Source organism: Neopsephotus bourkii, unplaced genomic scaffold (genome assembly GCF_033783945.1).
Source record: "Neopsephotus bourkii isolate Nb327-2 ecotype Australia unplaced genomic scaffold, CSIRO-AGI_Nbou_v1 NB_257, whole genome shotgun sequence".
Lineage (NCBI taxonomy): Eukaryota > Metazoa > Chordata > Aves > Psittaciformes > Psittacidae > Neopsephotus > Neopsephotus bourkii.
In genome coordinates, this window is record NW_026900766.1 from 1,216,118 (window position 1) to 1,232,362 (window position 16,245).

At 38.8% G+C, this 16,245-nt stretch overlaps 3 protein-coding genes across 6 annotated transcripts in view; 1 reads left to right on the forward strand and 2 right to left on the reverse strand.

Moving 5' to 3' along the window:
* Positions 1–16,245, reverse strand: part of CROT (carnitine O-octanoyltransferase) — a 235,564-nt gene that overhangs the window by 24,556 nt on the left and 194,763 nt on the right. The gene's annotated exons all lie outside the window — the stretch shown is intronic.
* On the forward strand, positions 6,010–10,761 carry OLAH (oleoyl-ACP hydrolase). Its single transcript, XM_061346110.1, has 6 exons — positions 6,010–6,163; positions 7,297–7,435; positions 8,031–8,130; positions 9,146–9,315; positions 10,121–10,209; positions 10,429–10,761. Exons 1-6 carry the CDS (start codon positions 6,034–6,036, stop codon positions 10,560–10,562), a joined length of 762 nt encoding a protein of 253 aa, XP_061202094.1. The 5' UTR covers positions 6,010–6,033; the 3' UTR covers positions 10,563–10,761.
* Positions 10,915–15,873, reverse strand: ACBD7 (acyl-CoA binding domain containing 7). The gene is made up of 4 exons (XM_061346109.1): positions 15,746–15,873; positions 11,472–11,589; positions 11,300–11,362; positions 10,915–11,213 (listed from the first exon to the last, which is right to left on the reverse strand). Exons 1-4 carry the CDS (start codon positions 15,755–15,757, stop codon positions 11,140–11,142), a joined length of 267 nt encoding a protein of 88 aa, XP_061202093.1. The 5' UTR covers positions 15,758–15,873; the 3' UTR covers positions 10,915–11,139.

Below are 16,245 nucleotides of genomic sequence, written 5' to 3' on the forward strand. Positions count from 1 at the left end.
TCTCCTCTGCACCCCTCCAGGAGTGAGGGGAGGCAGCAGGGGGGAGTGAGCGAGTGGCTGCATGGTTCTGGGTTGCCGGCTGGGCTTAAACCACGACAATCTTTATATCTTTATAGAACTAACATTTTATTTTCAGCTTATTCTAAATGTGAATAAAAGGATATGCACTCCCCCCAGAAATATTTTCTTTAAATTGAGTAGGTTTTTTTTTCTCACACTGAACAATTTCTTTGCCAATAGTGCAACAAAGATGCATTCTTTTTGACTATGAACATTCTAAAGCAGCTTTTGTCTGCCACTAATTCATCAGATCACATATCTAACTTCATAGGTAATAAAATAAAAACTTGTTTCTGTTGAAAACCTTACAATCCAGGAAAATTGTGATTATGCAGGGTTATTCTTATGTATCCTTTCTTCTTTGTAATAGGATCTAAGTCAGATCTTAGGAATAAGGCCAATAGATGAAAGCAGTGGAAAGATAAAGACAATTTTGAAATATCTATTATTTTTAACTGCTGTCTTGTAAAAAAGAATGACAAAAAAAAACAACAACAAAAAAAAACCCCAAACAAGACATATCCCTATCCAGATATGTTTAGATTTGCAATAAATCCGGATTCAGCTGCATACATCCCACAGATTGATTATTCATCCAAGAATTCTGTCTTGCGTGTGGCTTAGATATTTATTTTTCTAAATGAGAATTAGATCAGCTGAATGTGTCTTTCAAACCAGTAAGGCTCACTCTGCAGGATTTTTGTTTCAGTAAAAGCTGTAAGATAACTAAGGGCAAATTACTCCATTAGGTTTGCACAGATGTGTGTTTTACATCCAAACCTTGGGGCTGTATGTGTAATCTCAGCATGCACCTTTCCAGCTTATTTAAGGGGCTAAAGATTGCAAAAAGGTCACGAGGAGCAACTTGCCTTAAAAACAGGAGGATGGTGAGACTGTACGGGATCAGCTGACTGACGCAGGTGAAGTTTGCAGCTTGATAAAGAGTGTGCTCTTACTACATAGCCATGTAGTTGCTAATGTTGGCAGAAAGACTGAGGTGGACATTTATGTTCCGAGAACATGGGAAGGGCAGAATTCTCTCTTTCATCATCAGCAAAACCAGCCAAAGCTGATGACAAACCTGCAGCTCAGTTACAGCTTTGTCTTAGGTTACTCTCTGAGCCATGCAGTTTCCTTGCTCTCCAAACTTGCCTTCCCCACAGATTTTGCAACAGAATTAGATTTGATTTGCAACCACCATTGCAGCAATAGCTGCCTTACTAGTACTAGCTTTGGACTTCATAAGCATCCTAAGCACCGTGATTGCCAGCTGGAAGTCCCTCTGGACACCATGCGATGAACCTTGATACCCTCTCCAGTTCCTTTTTCTGTAGAAAACCTCCTTATCTGACATGTGCCTTAGCATAGTTTCCAGGAGGATCTGCTCCCTGATTTTGCTGGGCACTGCGGTGAGACTGACCAGCCTGTAGTTCCCTGCATCTTCCTTTTCTCTCTTTTTAAAAATGGGTGTTATGTTTCCCCTTTTTCAGTCACAGGGAACTTCACCAGCCTGCCACGACTTCCCAAACACGATGGATAATGTCTTGGCAACTCTATCTGCCAGTTCCCTCAGGACCCACATCTCATCAGGTCCACCAGTGAATTCATGCTTACAGCATGGGCCATTCATTAACTTCTATGAAGATGTTACCAAATCCTCCTTTGGCCCCATAGCTTTGCTCTGGGAGTATGAGAGGGGGAAGACAGGTGGGAAGATGAGGCCTGCTTGTGATGCCAGTGTATCTGTAGGTGGTGTCATGAAGTAATAATTACTGGCAGCCCCTGGCAATGATGGCAACACCTGAATGACTTCAACCCATTTACAAAGAGAAAGATATCAAATAGTAAAGAAAAATATCCACAGGTCTTAGCATAAAGCTTCTCAGCATATTTGCTGTCATGTGATCTAGTCATGGGTGACAACCAACACAGTTTCTTCCTGATTAAATCCTTTCAAGGAAAAGCCTCTTTGTTAAGGACCCTGGTACTAAACTACACCCATGCTGAATTATTCCCCTAGTACATTGGCAAGAGTATTTCTAGCATTTCTTTTCATTTTGCAAAATGATTCTTTTAGAGAAGAAACAACTTTGTTCCTCATTTCATCAATACACCTATCAAAATTTCAATGCTGTGACCTGATTGTCCAATATGTAATAAAGGTCAGTGTATGATCAGTTAATACCCATTTAGCTGTTTGCACAATTGCTTGTGCCTTGCTCTATCGGTGACTTAGTAGGGGTGAGACACTTCTCCTTCCTGATAACAGCAGGGTCTGAAGGTTCAGGCATCCTCACTAATATCATTGACTATAAAAGAAAAATATTTTGTCTTCAAATATTCTATATACATATGCATATTACATAATATGCTACAGATTTAAACTCTTGATGGTGAAGTAAATCAGCATCTACAGTTACAGGCTCTTCCTATCCTACTTTTCTTGGATTCCTGCTATTTCCACACATGAGCACCCACACTTTTTTGGTCCCACATCTCACTTCCATTTTGTTTTGGTGAGCCCTTGTCACTGTCTAGTCTGCTGTACCTTCCTTGAGCTCTCCCTTTGACTATCCACCACCCTGTGCCCTTGGTTGTCCATAAACATTCCTAGCTTTCTGAGGTTTTCTTCATGCTTTTTAGGATCTATTTCTATCTTTTCTGTGATTCAGTCTCTGGCAACTTTTTACTTGGCTCACCTCAAGTACTGATGAATCCCAAAAGATTAAACAGCAGAGCTGTTAATGCAAGTCTTTTTCCGCAATTTCTGATCAATGGAATTTGTTTCAGTTGGTGCATAGAAATCACGTGCTTTTCAGCCAACAGTGCTAAGAGTTTTTCCCTAGCAGGTCTGGCAATTGTCCATAGGGTGTGATGTGTGATGATGGCATAAAATATTCTGGGATACCTGAATAATTACTTGGGAAACGCTGTCATGAAATCCCATGGTATGGGTTTATTCAGAAGAGCGATTCCTACTCCATAATAACACTCACTGCTTCCAGAAGGTATGCACAGTTTTGTATCCAGGCAAAAAAAAAATAACATCATTGCAGTTATTCAGTGTATCACTTGTTAATTTCCTGTCCTAGTGATAGGACACGTGGGAATGGTTTGAAGCTACACCAGGGAGGTTTAGACTGGGCATTAGGAAGCATTTCCTTACTGAGAAGGTGGTGAAACAGTGGAGCAGGCTCCCTAGAGAGGTGGTCAATGCCGCAGGCCTGTCAGTGTTTGAGAGCCATTTCTACAATCCCTTAACAACACGCTTTAACTTGGTCAGCCCTGAATTGGTCAAGTGGTTGGACTAGATGATCACTGTAGATCCCTTTCAACCAAAAGAGCCTGTCCTATTCTGTACTAGCACTGGGTTAGCAAAGTTAGTTCTGTGAAGCCCTCTTCTACCTTCAGCCCTGGAAACGGCAAATGTAATTTTGGTTGTGGTGGCTTTTATATCATTAACAACTGTTAATGTTACAAACGGGGCTATAACAAGGTGTCAGATTTTACAGTTGGCACAATTTGAGGTAGGAATAAATAAAGCATATTAGGTGCCTCATTATAAATTTCACCTTATGATCAAACACCTCCTATAATAGCAGATACCTCATGTGGAGAAGCAGTCTGCTGCACAACAGCATAGGTCAGGACTAGCCAACGTAGCCTGCTTTAAATTGTGCACTTCTCAAACGTAAGTGTGCCTCATCTTATTTCATAATAATTGCAACACCAAAGCACTAGCCTTAGCAACAGATTCCACTTTTGCCATTTGGAAGTGGCAGCTGCAAGCCCCAGGGCCAGCCCTCACTATGGAGCCTGGGCCTTCCTGTGGAAACTGCTGCAGTCAGAAGGGTTGATTTAGGGTTTCCCAGGAAAGCAGAAATCAGGAGTGAGTAAAAATGCAGACCTTGTGTGGGAAAGGATCAGTGCTTACTGACTGGGTAGGCCTACAGGCAGGCTTTCCTTTTAACATCACACATTTGTCAGTTTGCTAGAAAAGATGAAGACAAATGTGGAAGAATGAAGAATGATGTGAAAATCACAAAGCAGTCCAGCTTACGTGTCTCAAGTTAAGCATCGGAACCCATTCTGGCACCCAGGTTCCTTAGTTTTTGTCACTGCTTTTGAATATTTTTACTTTATTAGTCTTGTTACAGCTAACTAAAATAAATAAATAAATAAATAAATAGATAGATCCAATCATCCTAGTACTACAAATGTGGTTACAAATACACTGGCGTTTTAGCTTGTCTGGTAGCAACTGGTCACCAGGAGCTTAATACGGTAGCTAGTATAAAATCATGAAATATAACCAGTGTGTTGTTCATGCACCACTATATCTTCCGGCTTGTAGAAATTACAATTGGCCCACCAACCAAATGCAGTGCTTTATTCAAATCAAATAATGGTCTACAGCAGCATTTTCAGGCCCCTACAAAACTGTCCAGCAGAGGTGTGAGTGCTCCACTCCTTACAAAAGGCAGGCTTTTCTTGGATACTTTATCAGGCTTTTTCTTCAGTAAAGCTGTGGGTCACCATGTACTGAAATTGCTACAACTTCCATGGGCATGTTAACCTGTGCTTTTCAAACCAGTGGGATTGATGCAGTGCACCTTCCTCATTTTGCTGACAAATGCTGTATGTGTCACACCTAACATATAATGTTCCTGTTCCCCTTTTAGGATGCTGTGTACCTTAGTCCCTGCCTTTTTTCTGGGGTGTGGGCTCCTCCCCTTAAGCCCACAAAAGACATAAAAGCAGGCAGCTGTGCCACCTGGGTGCACATCTGCGCTTCTCTTGTGAAGCTGGCTTTGCTCCTTCTTGCTGTGTAGTGCTGAGGAGTAGATCCACCCTCAGGCTGTTGCTTCCTAACACTGCTGGTCTTCCCGGCTACTCAGGTATTTGCAGCTAAAGCAAACTGAATGGGGATGGAATAAATGTGTATGAGTAGAAAATGTGGAAAATTCTCAGTGACTGGTAGTGTATCTCTGAATAGTTGAAGGGCCTTGACTAAATGTGCTTCTTTATCAGGCTTTACATTTTTGTTTCACCTTTGGAATCAGTTTGATTTTTCTTCTCTTATTTGATTGTCAAAACATTGGCTTCAGAAATATTTGAGGGTTTGTGTCTTTTTGTGGGAAAACTGACTGTGTAAATGGAACTCACGGTACTGGAACTAAATCTACCAGAGGGATCATGTCTTCTGCAGCACTGGTTCCGCTATCCTTCAGCTATTTTAAATTGCTTTCCTAGTGGTTGTTGATACACTTTTTCCGACTTGTTCTCCTTAGAGTTTCTCTGAAGTGATTCTTAACAAAGTAAACAAACTTTCTAGTCTAGACGTATGTATATGTGAAAATCAAGAAATCGCCACGGCAGCATTACGGTAGATTTGCTTCTGTCTTGCTTGCATGATAGTTTTAAAATAGGCATGAATTGCTTGCTATTCTGATCTGGTTGCATTTCTAAAACTTTCTGTGCAGGTAAAAAAGACTGCATGTAGGCATATAGGTGTATTTTATGATCAATCAGCCCTTGCATATAGTGAGCATATGCTACCAATTGTAGGGTATCATCTCAATGCTTATATCCACAAATCTAAGCAAGAATGGAGGACAAGAAAATCTGGAAAGAAGATTCAGATAGTAAAGGCAGTATCTGGTGCTAGAGACAATGCAGTTGGCATGTTCAACGCTATTTTTCCTTCTCAGCAAGAAGGAAGATGTTATAAATCTTGCTTCTGCTGTTACTTCTGTTAGTCAGTGAAAATACTAAAGCTGCTGTGGTAAAGCTGAATGTGGCTCTAGTTACTTCACCATCTCAAAAAGAATGTAACTGATAGTTGATGTACCACAAGTAGTTTTGATGACAAAAAATATTGCAGCCCACTGTTTCAAATTAGACTTCATTTGCTCTACCTGAAAAGTCTTGTTCTAGAATGATGTATTGTTTTCTTTGGTTTTTTTTTAAGGAATGGAGAAGGTGGTTGCTTGTCCATACAAAAGGCCAGATGCTCTCTATAGGCTGATATGCTTTCCATGGGCTGGAAGTGGAGCTTCTCATTTTTCTCAGTGGGGCAGACTCTTCAGCAGTTCAATTGAAGGTTAGTCATTTGTGCAGGTAAAGCAGAAGTTAAGCATGTCTGAAATACATGGTAGCAAATTTTTTTGAATGGACTATGATGTTCTTGATAGCACTGCAATGTTTATCCAGTGGATCTAACCCAGAAAGGAATTCCATTAGGAGTTGGCATTTCCATTAGGGTGCTGTTAAATTTCTGTGCCACCTTGGATCAAATTATAGGTTAAAAAGTTGTATCCTCACAGCTAAATTTCACAAGACTACAGTATGCTTGACTCCTTCAGGAACTATTGGTGTGATTCAGAAACAGCAGTACACTGTCACATTGTTAATATGTTAAAAAAAGGCATCAGCAAAGTCACCAATGAAGATATGAGAACCTAGTTTTAATGTTGAGAGACTGAACAGAAGTTCTTTTATCCAGAGTGTTTGCATGGTTTTACACTTCTTGTATCAAAACTGAAGTTTAAACTGTCAATATGACATTGAGACCATTGCCAAGGCCTCTAAATGCTTGTATGCTGTGTGCTTTCTGGAAGCAGTTGCACAAGTCACATCAGATTTGCATGGATTTTTTATTTTTTATTTTTTTAAGGGAAGAAAAAGCTTTTTTTCACTGGAACTACTTCCAAAGAAGTTACTAAGGAGATGGCCCAGAAACAAATGTAGACATGGATGAATAAAATCAGGGTGCAGCATGCTCTTTCAGAGATGTTTTGTGCAGAAAGGAAGTAAGATGCAGACATTTCTGTCTACGGTATTAGATAGCGGTTTATTCTTTCTCTGCCAAAATACTTTGCATCTGACCCATTACATCCATGTGAGTTTGGCAGTATGAAGAAGATTTTAGAAAACCAACTTTCTTTCCCTCATCTATTCATTGCTTACACTGCAGATTTCTGACCCAAGGCATTTATCAATCAGAACAGTTAGGCAACATTTGGGGGTAAAGGAAGGGGTGTAAACCTAATCTCTTCACAAGATTAAAAAACAGTAATAGAATAGCAAATACACTGTACCAGCTTTAAGAAGGCTTAATCTAAATAATCAATATGTTCTGCAAAATAGATTTAAAAGCTTAATTAAAATTATTGTACTATTTCTACCTGAAATAACTATAATTCTTTTCCCTCCCTTCCTCCACCTCTTCTGCAGTGTCCTGTGTAAACCTTCCTGGAAGAGAATCTCGTGAGGGAGAGCCTTTTGCAAAAGACATGGCACATGTAGTTAACGAAATTATAAGTGTTTTGTTAAAAGAACTGCAAGAAAAGCCATTTGCATTTTTTGGTCACAGGTAAAAATACATACATTTGTAGATACTCTGGTGAAGGAACTTTATCTTTGAACTCTAGGAATAGATAGTTACTTGCCTTTATTTGCAGAAACTTTAGGAAAGTACACTTCTGCAAGAGCTTTTTGTGAAGTCATCCTAAAACATGCTGTTGGTGTCAAAGGCTCTATTACTTCAGGCACAACATCTTCTAAAAACGGCAGTGTTGTGTTTCTTTTTCTTTTCTACACTGACAAATTATAATTGTTCTTACTGTTAATATTTGTGTCAGTGCTCGCTCTAAAATGTAGGGGGGTAAACCATACACAGAACACATAGATTTTGAAGATCACTCTGTCACAAGAATTCAAAATAACTGATCTTACTCCAAATTAAGGACAATACTAAAAGAGAGACTAAAAAAAGGTCCGATTTGTAAAAGTAGACTGCATAAGAATACACTTCATGTCAATTAGCTAATATGACTATAATTTACATGTCATATAGTTTCAGTAGCTGTTCAAGATAGCCAGTTAACACTGCAAGTCAAATGATGTTTAAATTTTATGGGGTTTACATATGTTTTTGCTTATTTTGCTTTAATTTCTCTTTGCTGCAGTTTTGGATCGTATGTTAGTCTTGCAGTTGCACTACTCTTGAAAGAAAAGTATGGACTAGAACCAACCCATCTTTTTTTATCAGGGGCACCCACCCTAACCGTAAGTTTCAGAATCATTACCAGTATGAAACAAAACAGTGAGTTAGCTACGAAGAGTAAAAATAACATTTTAGAGTATGGGATGTAGAGTGGCTTTAACAGAAAACAATATTTGCTTCTGAATCTATGCAGAAAAAAACATTGTTTTATTAAAGGAAATGAATTCTGAGGCAAAGAATTTCACATTACAGAGTATTCACTGCTGCTAACCTCAGCCTGGGGAGAACAGTCTCCTTAAACTATTGCCACGTTTCTGAATACTGTATTATTTACTAATGGCCTCTGGTTTAATACTGAAAAGTAATCAAAACAAAACATGAAGTGCCACTCCCTACTCTGTAACATGTGAAATAGCTGTCTTAACCTAATCTTTTGTAAAGCTCCAGCACCAACCCTCAGTGCATTTGTCTGTTTCTTTCTCTTCACCTTCTTTGTTGGCTTTTTAACCTGTCCTCAGTTTCTGCTGAAGTTCTGGTGGGTCTGCTTGTCTTTTCAGGAAAACAACAGTAAAGTGGCTTTTTCCTCGTCTTCCCATCCTCAGACAGCATTTGCTATCTCCATTCTTCTGTTTCTGGGGCTTATGAGCAATCCTGAGTATGAGCTAGTACTTCATGGAAGCAACTGTTATTCCTACAAATTTCCATAATCAGTTGGACTCTAGTTCTACATCAGTCAGATTTGTGTCCACTGCTAGGCTTTTCTTTCTCTTAAATAGATTATTAGTTATATTTCAATTGTGAGAATCAAACTTCAAACAAAATTAATTTAATGGTTACTTGTTTGTGTGAAAGTTTCAGACCTTGAGGGTACTTGGCTCACTCATAATCTGCATTTTCAGCAAACACAGCCTACTAAGCTTTTCCAAGAAGTGATTTCTGTGGATGTTAAACTAATCAGCCGTTCATTGTATTTTGGAGACACAGAATCATTGTACTTTTTACTGAAACAATTCTTAATTAAAGTATTATTTAAAGTATGTTATATACAACACTTGATCTGTTTTGTTTGGCTGACAGTCTGAAGCATTTTTTTGCCTCAAAACTGCACATGGTAAAAAAGATGAAGACATTCTTGCACATGTAGAAACTTCAGGAGGAACTTCTTCTGAGTTTCTGCAAAATAAAGACAGTAAGAAACATCTGATAAATATTCTCAGAGAAGACTCTAGAGTACTTCACACATGGTCGTAAGTTTTACAATTTTGTATTACATTTATACTTGTATTTTACAGTTTTATTTCTGTCTGATTCAGGTTTTCATTTTTCTCTGTGATTTGTTCTTGTTTCTGTTACAAAAAAAAAGAGTATGAAACACTAGTTTTCTCCTTTGTGTGCTTCTAGTAGTTAAGCCCTAGATGAAAACACTGCTTATTGTAGCAACCACCACTGTTATTAACAGAAGTGAACATGTCATGGTAGAATTACACTTCTACATAGGATCTAAAGGAATATTCTCACATCTTTTTTTGTTTTCTGAGGCTAAAAAACTCAACTGGTGGTGCCTCAGGATCACTGCATTTAGCATCCTGATTCTGCCCTAACTGGTGTTCCAAGTGGATGTTACACAACAGCTCATGTAGCTGAGTGGTTAAAGTTTCTTACCTTGGCGAAGACAAGGACACTTATGGATGTGGACCCATTTTAGCCATAGGAACCTAATGCTTAATAATGCCCTGAAACATTAGAACTTGAATACAAGCAGACAACATATTGTTTATTGTAGGTGAGAATTTTTATTGCAGATTGAAGCTCCTTTTTTTCCTATTGGGTCATTCTTTCATTAAAGTTTTAGTAATTGCAGTAGGGTAAGGACCTAAGAATCTTAGAGACACAGTAATTCCTTCCGTTGGTGTTCTGCACAGTCTAATTCCTGAAGTTTCTCATGTTTTGGAGGAGAAAGAAAATGCTAATTTGTATGTGGAAGAAACCTATATTTGGGGTTATCTGATGGAAAGTTTTATTACTGCTTTTCATACGGCTTTATGTTCACAGTTTTGAGATGGTAGATGGGAATGTCCCCTTCTCTTGTGATATTACCTGCTTTAATGGATCTGAAGATCAGCAAACACTTGATTTAGAAGGTACTTTGCTTATACTTACACATCTGCGTGTTGTATCAAATCAGTTAATGAAGAGCTTTTCTAGAGTCTTTAAATCAACAAAGCAGTCTCAATGTATGAACCAAACCAGTTGATATGGGATTTAAAATAATTATTAAATAGTAATTTTGAAATTGTTACATAGAATGACTCCAATCGTTAACATTTCTTTGACATTTCTCATTTAAATATCTTTTTCAGCCTGGCGTGATCTAACAAGTGGAGAGACTTCCTTCTACAAACTTCCTGGAGGTCACTTTTATCTGCTGGAGCCCTCTAATGAAATTTTCTTGGTAAAACTTATAACAACATGTATAGAACATGCTGGCCTATGAGTATTTCCCTCTATTTTAATGGCAGACAATGTAAGATTAGCCCACAGCAGCTCAAAATAAGTCATTCTTTCTGTACAATTGTATGCAGTTATGCCTGAGAGTTGTTTTGTTCCTCCTGTGTAATCCTTTAGAAGAGGGAGTTTTTTGATTTGCTGAAAATAAACATTGGCTTTGGGGCTTAAAAATAAAACAGTTTCCCTCTTTATTTTTCCCTCTTCTCATCTTGCATGTGCACAAATCCTTCATTTCATTCCGTAACCTCATTTCCAAGAAATGACAGCTACGTTATTTTACTTTTAGAGCTTCTCTGTAAATACGCTTAATGTAATTTAATACCCACAAAAAATCACAATTCTTACAGGAAGCTTAATTTATTAGGTTTATTTAGAATAAGATACAATCTAAAATATAGAGTGGGTATGCAAATACCCTTTACAGTCAACCAGCTTATGATTAAAAGATTTTACTGTTAGAGTACACAATAAGCAGTTAAGGAGTTAGTGTTGCATTTTTCTCAACAGCATTAGTTCATTAGCTACTGAAGGGTTAGTTGTTAGTGGGAATTATTTTGTTTATTCTAGATCCCGTATTTTTCTACCATTTCTTTTACTTTAGAAATATAGGCTTTCATGGCATCCTCCTTTGATAAACCTGCAAAGGAAAGCAGAGTCATTATCCTTCCATATTTGTCATCCTATAAACATGACTAGATGATGTAAATTTAATTGATGTAACACCTTCTTTCAGGTTCCATGCCTCCCACTTGGCTTTGGCTTTCAAATCTAGCATTCCTGGACATTCTGCCAAAATAAATGTATACCTTTAATTATCATGTAGATTTACATAACATTTGCTTTATTTCATCAAGATATGGGAGTAAATGTGAAGTATATATAGGAATAGGAGTACCAATATTAATATCTCCAACAGTAGCTTGTTTGTATAATCCATATATCTCCTTCAGTTCTTCATCAGTTGGCCTTGTTTTTATTTTTTTTACATCTTCTGCAGCAGCATTAAAGTCAGCCTGATGGAAGAAAAGAAAGATTTCCTCTCAAGCAGTGTCTTTAAAACATTAAGGATAACACACACAGTAGTATCATTAGACACTCACCAATTACTCACTTGGGTTTAGTGGTAAATCTAGGCATTTTCCCATGAAAGATTAATAAAACCATAAGTTATTAGAAAGGTAACCAAGCCTACTTAGCTGATGGGGTCAGCACCGCTAAAACAAGTAAACCTATTTTTTCCAACAGCTTTACGTCTAAACATTTGGAACCATTACTGCCTGTCTAGTGTCAAGGTATCTACAAACACACTCATGCAAGCAGTCTATACAATCAACACAGTGTAAATGCCTTTCACAGTCACACTAGGGGTATGAAGACGTTCACTGAACTTTACACCCCAGCAGTGATCTCTAAATCCTTCTGGCCCTGACTGCATAGTGCTGACTTGAGCAGCAGAGCTCAAATACCCTCTGGGGGTTACTTCCTACTTCATTTCCACTTCTCTGCTGACAGTGAAGTAGGCAACCAACAGTTGGCACAGACGTGCCTGCTATTGCCAGCACCACCTTCAACACCCAACTCAAAACACAGGGGAAAACATTAAATTTACCCCATTCATCATCATGCAACCCACACTCATATCAACCCAAAGCTATAGTAGCCATTATTCTCTCTACATACTAGAATCATAGAACCATAGGATGATTTGGGTTGGAAGGGACCTTAAAGATCATCTAGTTCTAACCTCCCTGACACGGGCAGGGACACCTTCCACTAGACCAGGTTGCTTAAAGCCCCATCCAACCGGGCCTTGAACACTGCCAGGGATGGGGCAGCCACAGCTTCTCTGGGGAACCGGAGTGGATGCCAGTGTGTCACCACTCTCATAGTGAAGGTTTTCCTAGTATCTAATTTAAAAACTATGAAAACTATTTTAATTGAAGTAACTGGATTTAGTCAGCTTGTATCAGAATTGAAAATGGATTATATGGATAACAAAAGCTCTTTCTCTTCTTTGCTCTGGATAAAGAAAATGTAAATATTTTCTTCTACAAAGTTTAATGTCAGAAATACAAAACCTCATTATTTGTTTTCCTGAAGGCTACAGACAGGAGTGCAAGCTTCCTCATCTCAGTTGAAAGAGAAATTGTAAAACATTTCATAAAGTGTCTTCTACCTCAATTCATCCAAGAGTTTAAATAACATTTGTGGGGCTTGTTTCTCTCCATTTTAAACACAAACTAAAATCTTCACTCCTGAGTTGCAGCTATGTGAGCAGAACCTGTTCTTTGCATTGAAGTAAAATTCAGCATTTCTGACAGCTGCAGGCCCCAAAGCCAGTCCTACCTTTCTGCTCTTGTTTGCAGAACTCAAGCACTCTTGGCTGGGTCTCCCAAATACTTTAATGATACAAACAGTAATAGTTGCCTGATGTTCCCCTTAGAAACATGACAAAGTACAAAATTCCATAGATGGTACCATATAAATAGTCATACTCGTATAAGTATATAAATCTTGGAAAGTCTATGGGGGGTCCCATTTAAAAAGTAGCCATATTAGCAGCTTAGTTATTAAAATTAAATAATAATAAAAACAAACATTTTCCCCAAACACTTCAAGTTGTTTCCAGCTAACTAAGCTCAAGGACTTCCTCAAAATACAACAGTATTTTGCATAGATGTATAGCATTTATTATGCAGAAGCACTCAACAAGGAGAAACAAAATCAGCGATGCAACTAACATCATTGAATTAACAATGTCTGAAGGAAACTGGAACTGTACATCTCTCACAGTCCTAAAAGCAAAGCATTTATACTCACTCTGTTGATATAGATGTATAAAAGGGATGTACATTTGCTTACCAAAAGAAATGTGATGGCCCACCACTCTTGAGGTTTCTTTTATAGGTAGAATTTATTAAAATAAGTATTTAATTCTAAATCCAAACACCACGATTGTGACATTCTTGACTATACCTATCACAGACTTCTACATCACAGACATCCCTTAATACTATCCATACACGTACAAACAAAAGCAGCATTCATGCTCTGTTAACAGCAAGATTAAGAAGTGCTATCAGTAATAAAACACAATTGAGTTGCCACAATTGATTAAAGTTTAAATAAGTTCTATCTACCTTCACCTAAAGGTGGTGAAGGTAGCCACTGCTGTGGCCACAGCTGCATGTGGCCACTGTAGCCGCTGCTGCATGTGGGCCTCTGCCAGCACTGACGTACAAGGACCATTCAAGTCAGTGGAAAGCTTCCACATGCCTTGAATTGTTTTCTGATCTAAACTTCACAGTAAGAATGGACTAGAAGCTTTGTTGGACTTGTACAAGACAAAAATTAACTCAAAAAAAAAAAAAAAGCAAGGAAACCAGTAATTTTATAAGCTTCTTATTGTCATACACTTATATCCTATCTGGATCTGTTGGCAAGTATCACAAGATACTGTTTTAAAAAGATGCAAATGCATATCATACACAGCAAGAAATATGCAGGAATAAAATGTAAACACTTGTTTCTCCATCTCCCTCCAGCTAATCATTGTGCACACACTGTTGCTCAGGATTTGCTTGCTTATACAATATATTCAGGAGCATCCTGTCAAAATATAATTTCCTTTTAATTGCATGCCAATAAAATTCCCTTTTAACTCCTCAAATCAAAATCAAAAGTATATATACAGATATAACATACACACATGCATTAACGGTAAATGCACAAATCATCAGATTATTATCACAGACTCCATTTGTGCAAAGAAAAAAGCTTGAATGAATTAATTTACAACAGAGTATTTTACCAGCTTGCAAAACTTATAAATCTTTTAGAGCCTCCTTCATGGAAACATTGTTTTATTAATTTTGTCTTCACTCCCGTACAGTTTGATTCAATGAATATTTATGGATATGGATGGTAGCTGTCAACCAAAGCCACAGTGGATAGAAAACCCCCATAATATCTAATGCAGAATGTGTAACATGTCGTAGTATTCAAGCACTGATTTTTATGTGAAAGTGTAACTGTACACAGCAATGGAATGGCTTATCATACTGCACTCAGCTCTTTCCAATGTGATTTATGGCTCATTGCATAATTGTCAAGCTAATAAATTTATTCTCTAGAGTGAATCCAAGGCAGAATAAAATAAACTAATTTCAATGATCACTAATTTAAAAAAGTGTTTAATTTGGTGTTATGTTTGGGATTTGACAATTCTGACCCAAGTGTAAGATTCTTCTCCTTCACTGTAAAACGCCACAATGAATCCTCTGTGCCATTCAGTGTAACTGGAGCTCAGACGAAAATTGCTGAGCTACTGGCAATACTCTCCCTGCATCTAGGTCAGAGCATTATGTTGCTCACTCTTTGCAAAACATGCACACTAACCAAGCTGCGAGGGACATTATAATGAGACTGGGATAAAGGCACTTGCAAATCTTGAAGTGAAAGGAATAATAGAAAGCCTAGTGAAGAAAAACAGTCTAATCCATCAGGGCATGAGCAGGACAAGGGAAGTATTCATCGTCTGGTACAAAGGTAGGAGGCTAAAAGCCAGCAATGGAGATGATTTCCTCAAGAACTATTTAACTCTATAGTCAGAGACAAGGTAGGAGGAAGCTGTCTCTAGCCAAGAAGGAAGAAAGTAGCAACTTTCCTAACAAAACACAAGCCCATCAAAATGCACCACTCCAAACATGCACACACTCTAAAAATATATGCACAACTCCCTTAAAAATTACTCACACTTTCCAAATGCACACATACAGTGTTATAAGCTTCCCTCCTCCTTTTATAGCTAGATCCTAAATAAATAAATATGTAACTATCTTTTAGTGCATAATGCACTCCTAACAGCTGCACACACAAACAATTCATGCACTCTCTAAACAGGTAAAGCTCCAAAAATTACATGACTTCTGTGAGTGCAAAATAAGCAGTATGTCTCTCATTCTTCACTTGCAAGAAGTAATGCACTATTTAACTTCCAAAGGCTTAGGTAAATTTCTTGCGCTGCAAGGTAACCTTGAGTTTGCAGTAATAATCCTTACGCTGGAGAAACACCGCTGATCTCCCACACGGCACTGCACATATAGACAGCACATCCCCCTCCCTCTCCTCTCCTTGTGCCTCTTCCCCACCAAAAGCAGAATTGCTTACCTCGAGGGTCATGATGCTGTGAGGATACCCAGGGAACAGCCTCCCTCCTTCTCCAGTGGGGATGCAGTGCTTCTGCCTCGAGTCCTGTGGCGTGAGTGCGGTGGGGGGGGGCAAGCTCCAAGGAGGGCGTTGGGCTGGGTACCAGTGACCTCAGCTTGCCAGCCACGGCACAGCCACGCTGGGGCAGGACACGGGGGCTTGCTCACACTGCAGGGACAGCTGAGTGGCGACAAGCGCCAGGGAAGGGTTGGTGGGAGCATGGAGCGTTAAGCACACAATAGCTTCTTCAGAGAGCTTGAGCTTGCTTCCGCACCGCTGAGGATTAGGCTGCCCTCCTAAGAGCCGAGATACAGCAAGACTCCCAAGCCCTCTGTTTGAAAAAGGCATTCCTTGAGTGAGTTAAACCACAACCAGCCCAGCTATTGCCACTGCTCCTCTGCCACAGCCCCTGCCTGGGACCTTGCATCCCCCAGCTGCAGCTCTGAAAAATACGGGGGTCA

Coding starts and splice junctions, on each gene's coding strand:
- OLAH (XM_061346110.1), top strand. CDS start 6,034: ATGGAGAAGGTGGTTGCTTGTCCATACAAAAGGCCAGATGCTCTCTAT. Junction 7,436..8,030: donor TTTGCATTTTTTGGTCACAG/GTAAAAATACAT, acceptor TCTTTGCTGCAG/TTTTGGATCGTATGTTAGTC. Junction 10,210..10,428: donor GCAAACACTTGATTTAGAAG/GTACTTTGCTTA, acceptor TATCTTTTTCAG/CCTGGCGTGATCTAACAAGT.
- ACBD7 (XM_061346109.1), bottom strand. Junction 11,363..11,471: donor TGTTGGAGATATTAATATTG/GTACTCCTATTC, acceptor TTATTTTGGCAG/AATGTCCAGGAATGCTAGAT. Junction 11,214..11,299: donor GGCATGGAACCTGAAAGAAG/GTGTTACATCAA, acceptor TTTCCTTTGCAG/GTTTATCAAAGGAGGATGCC.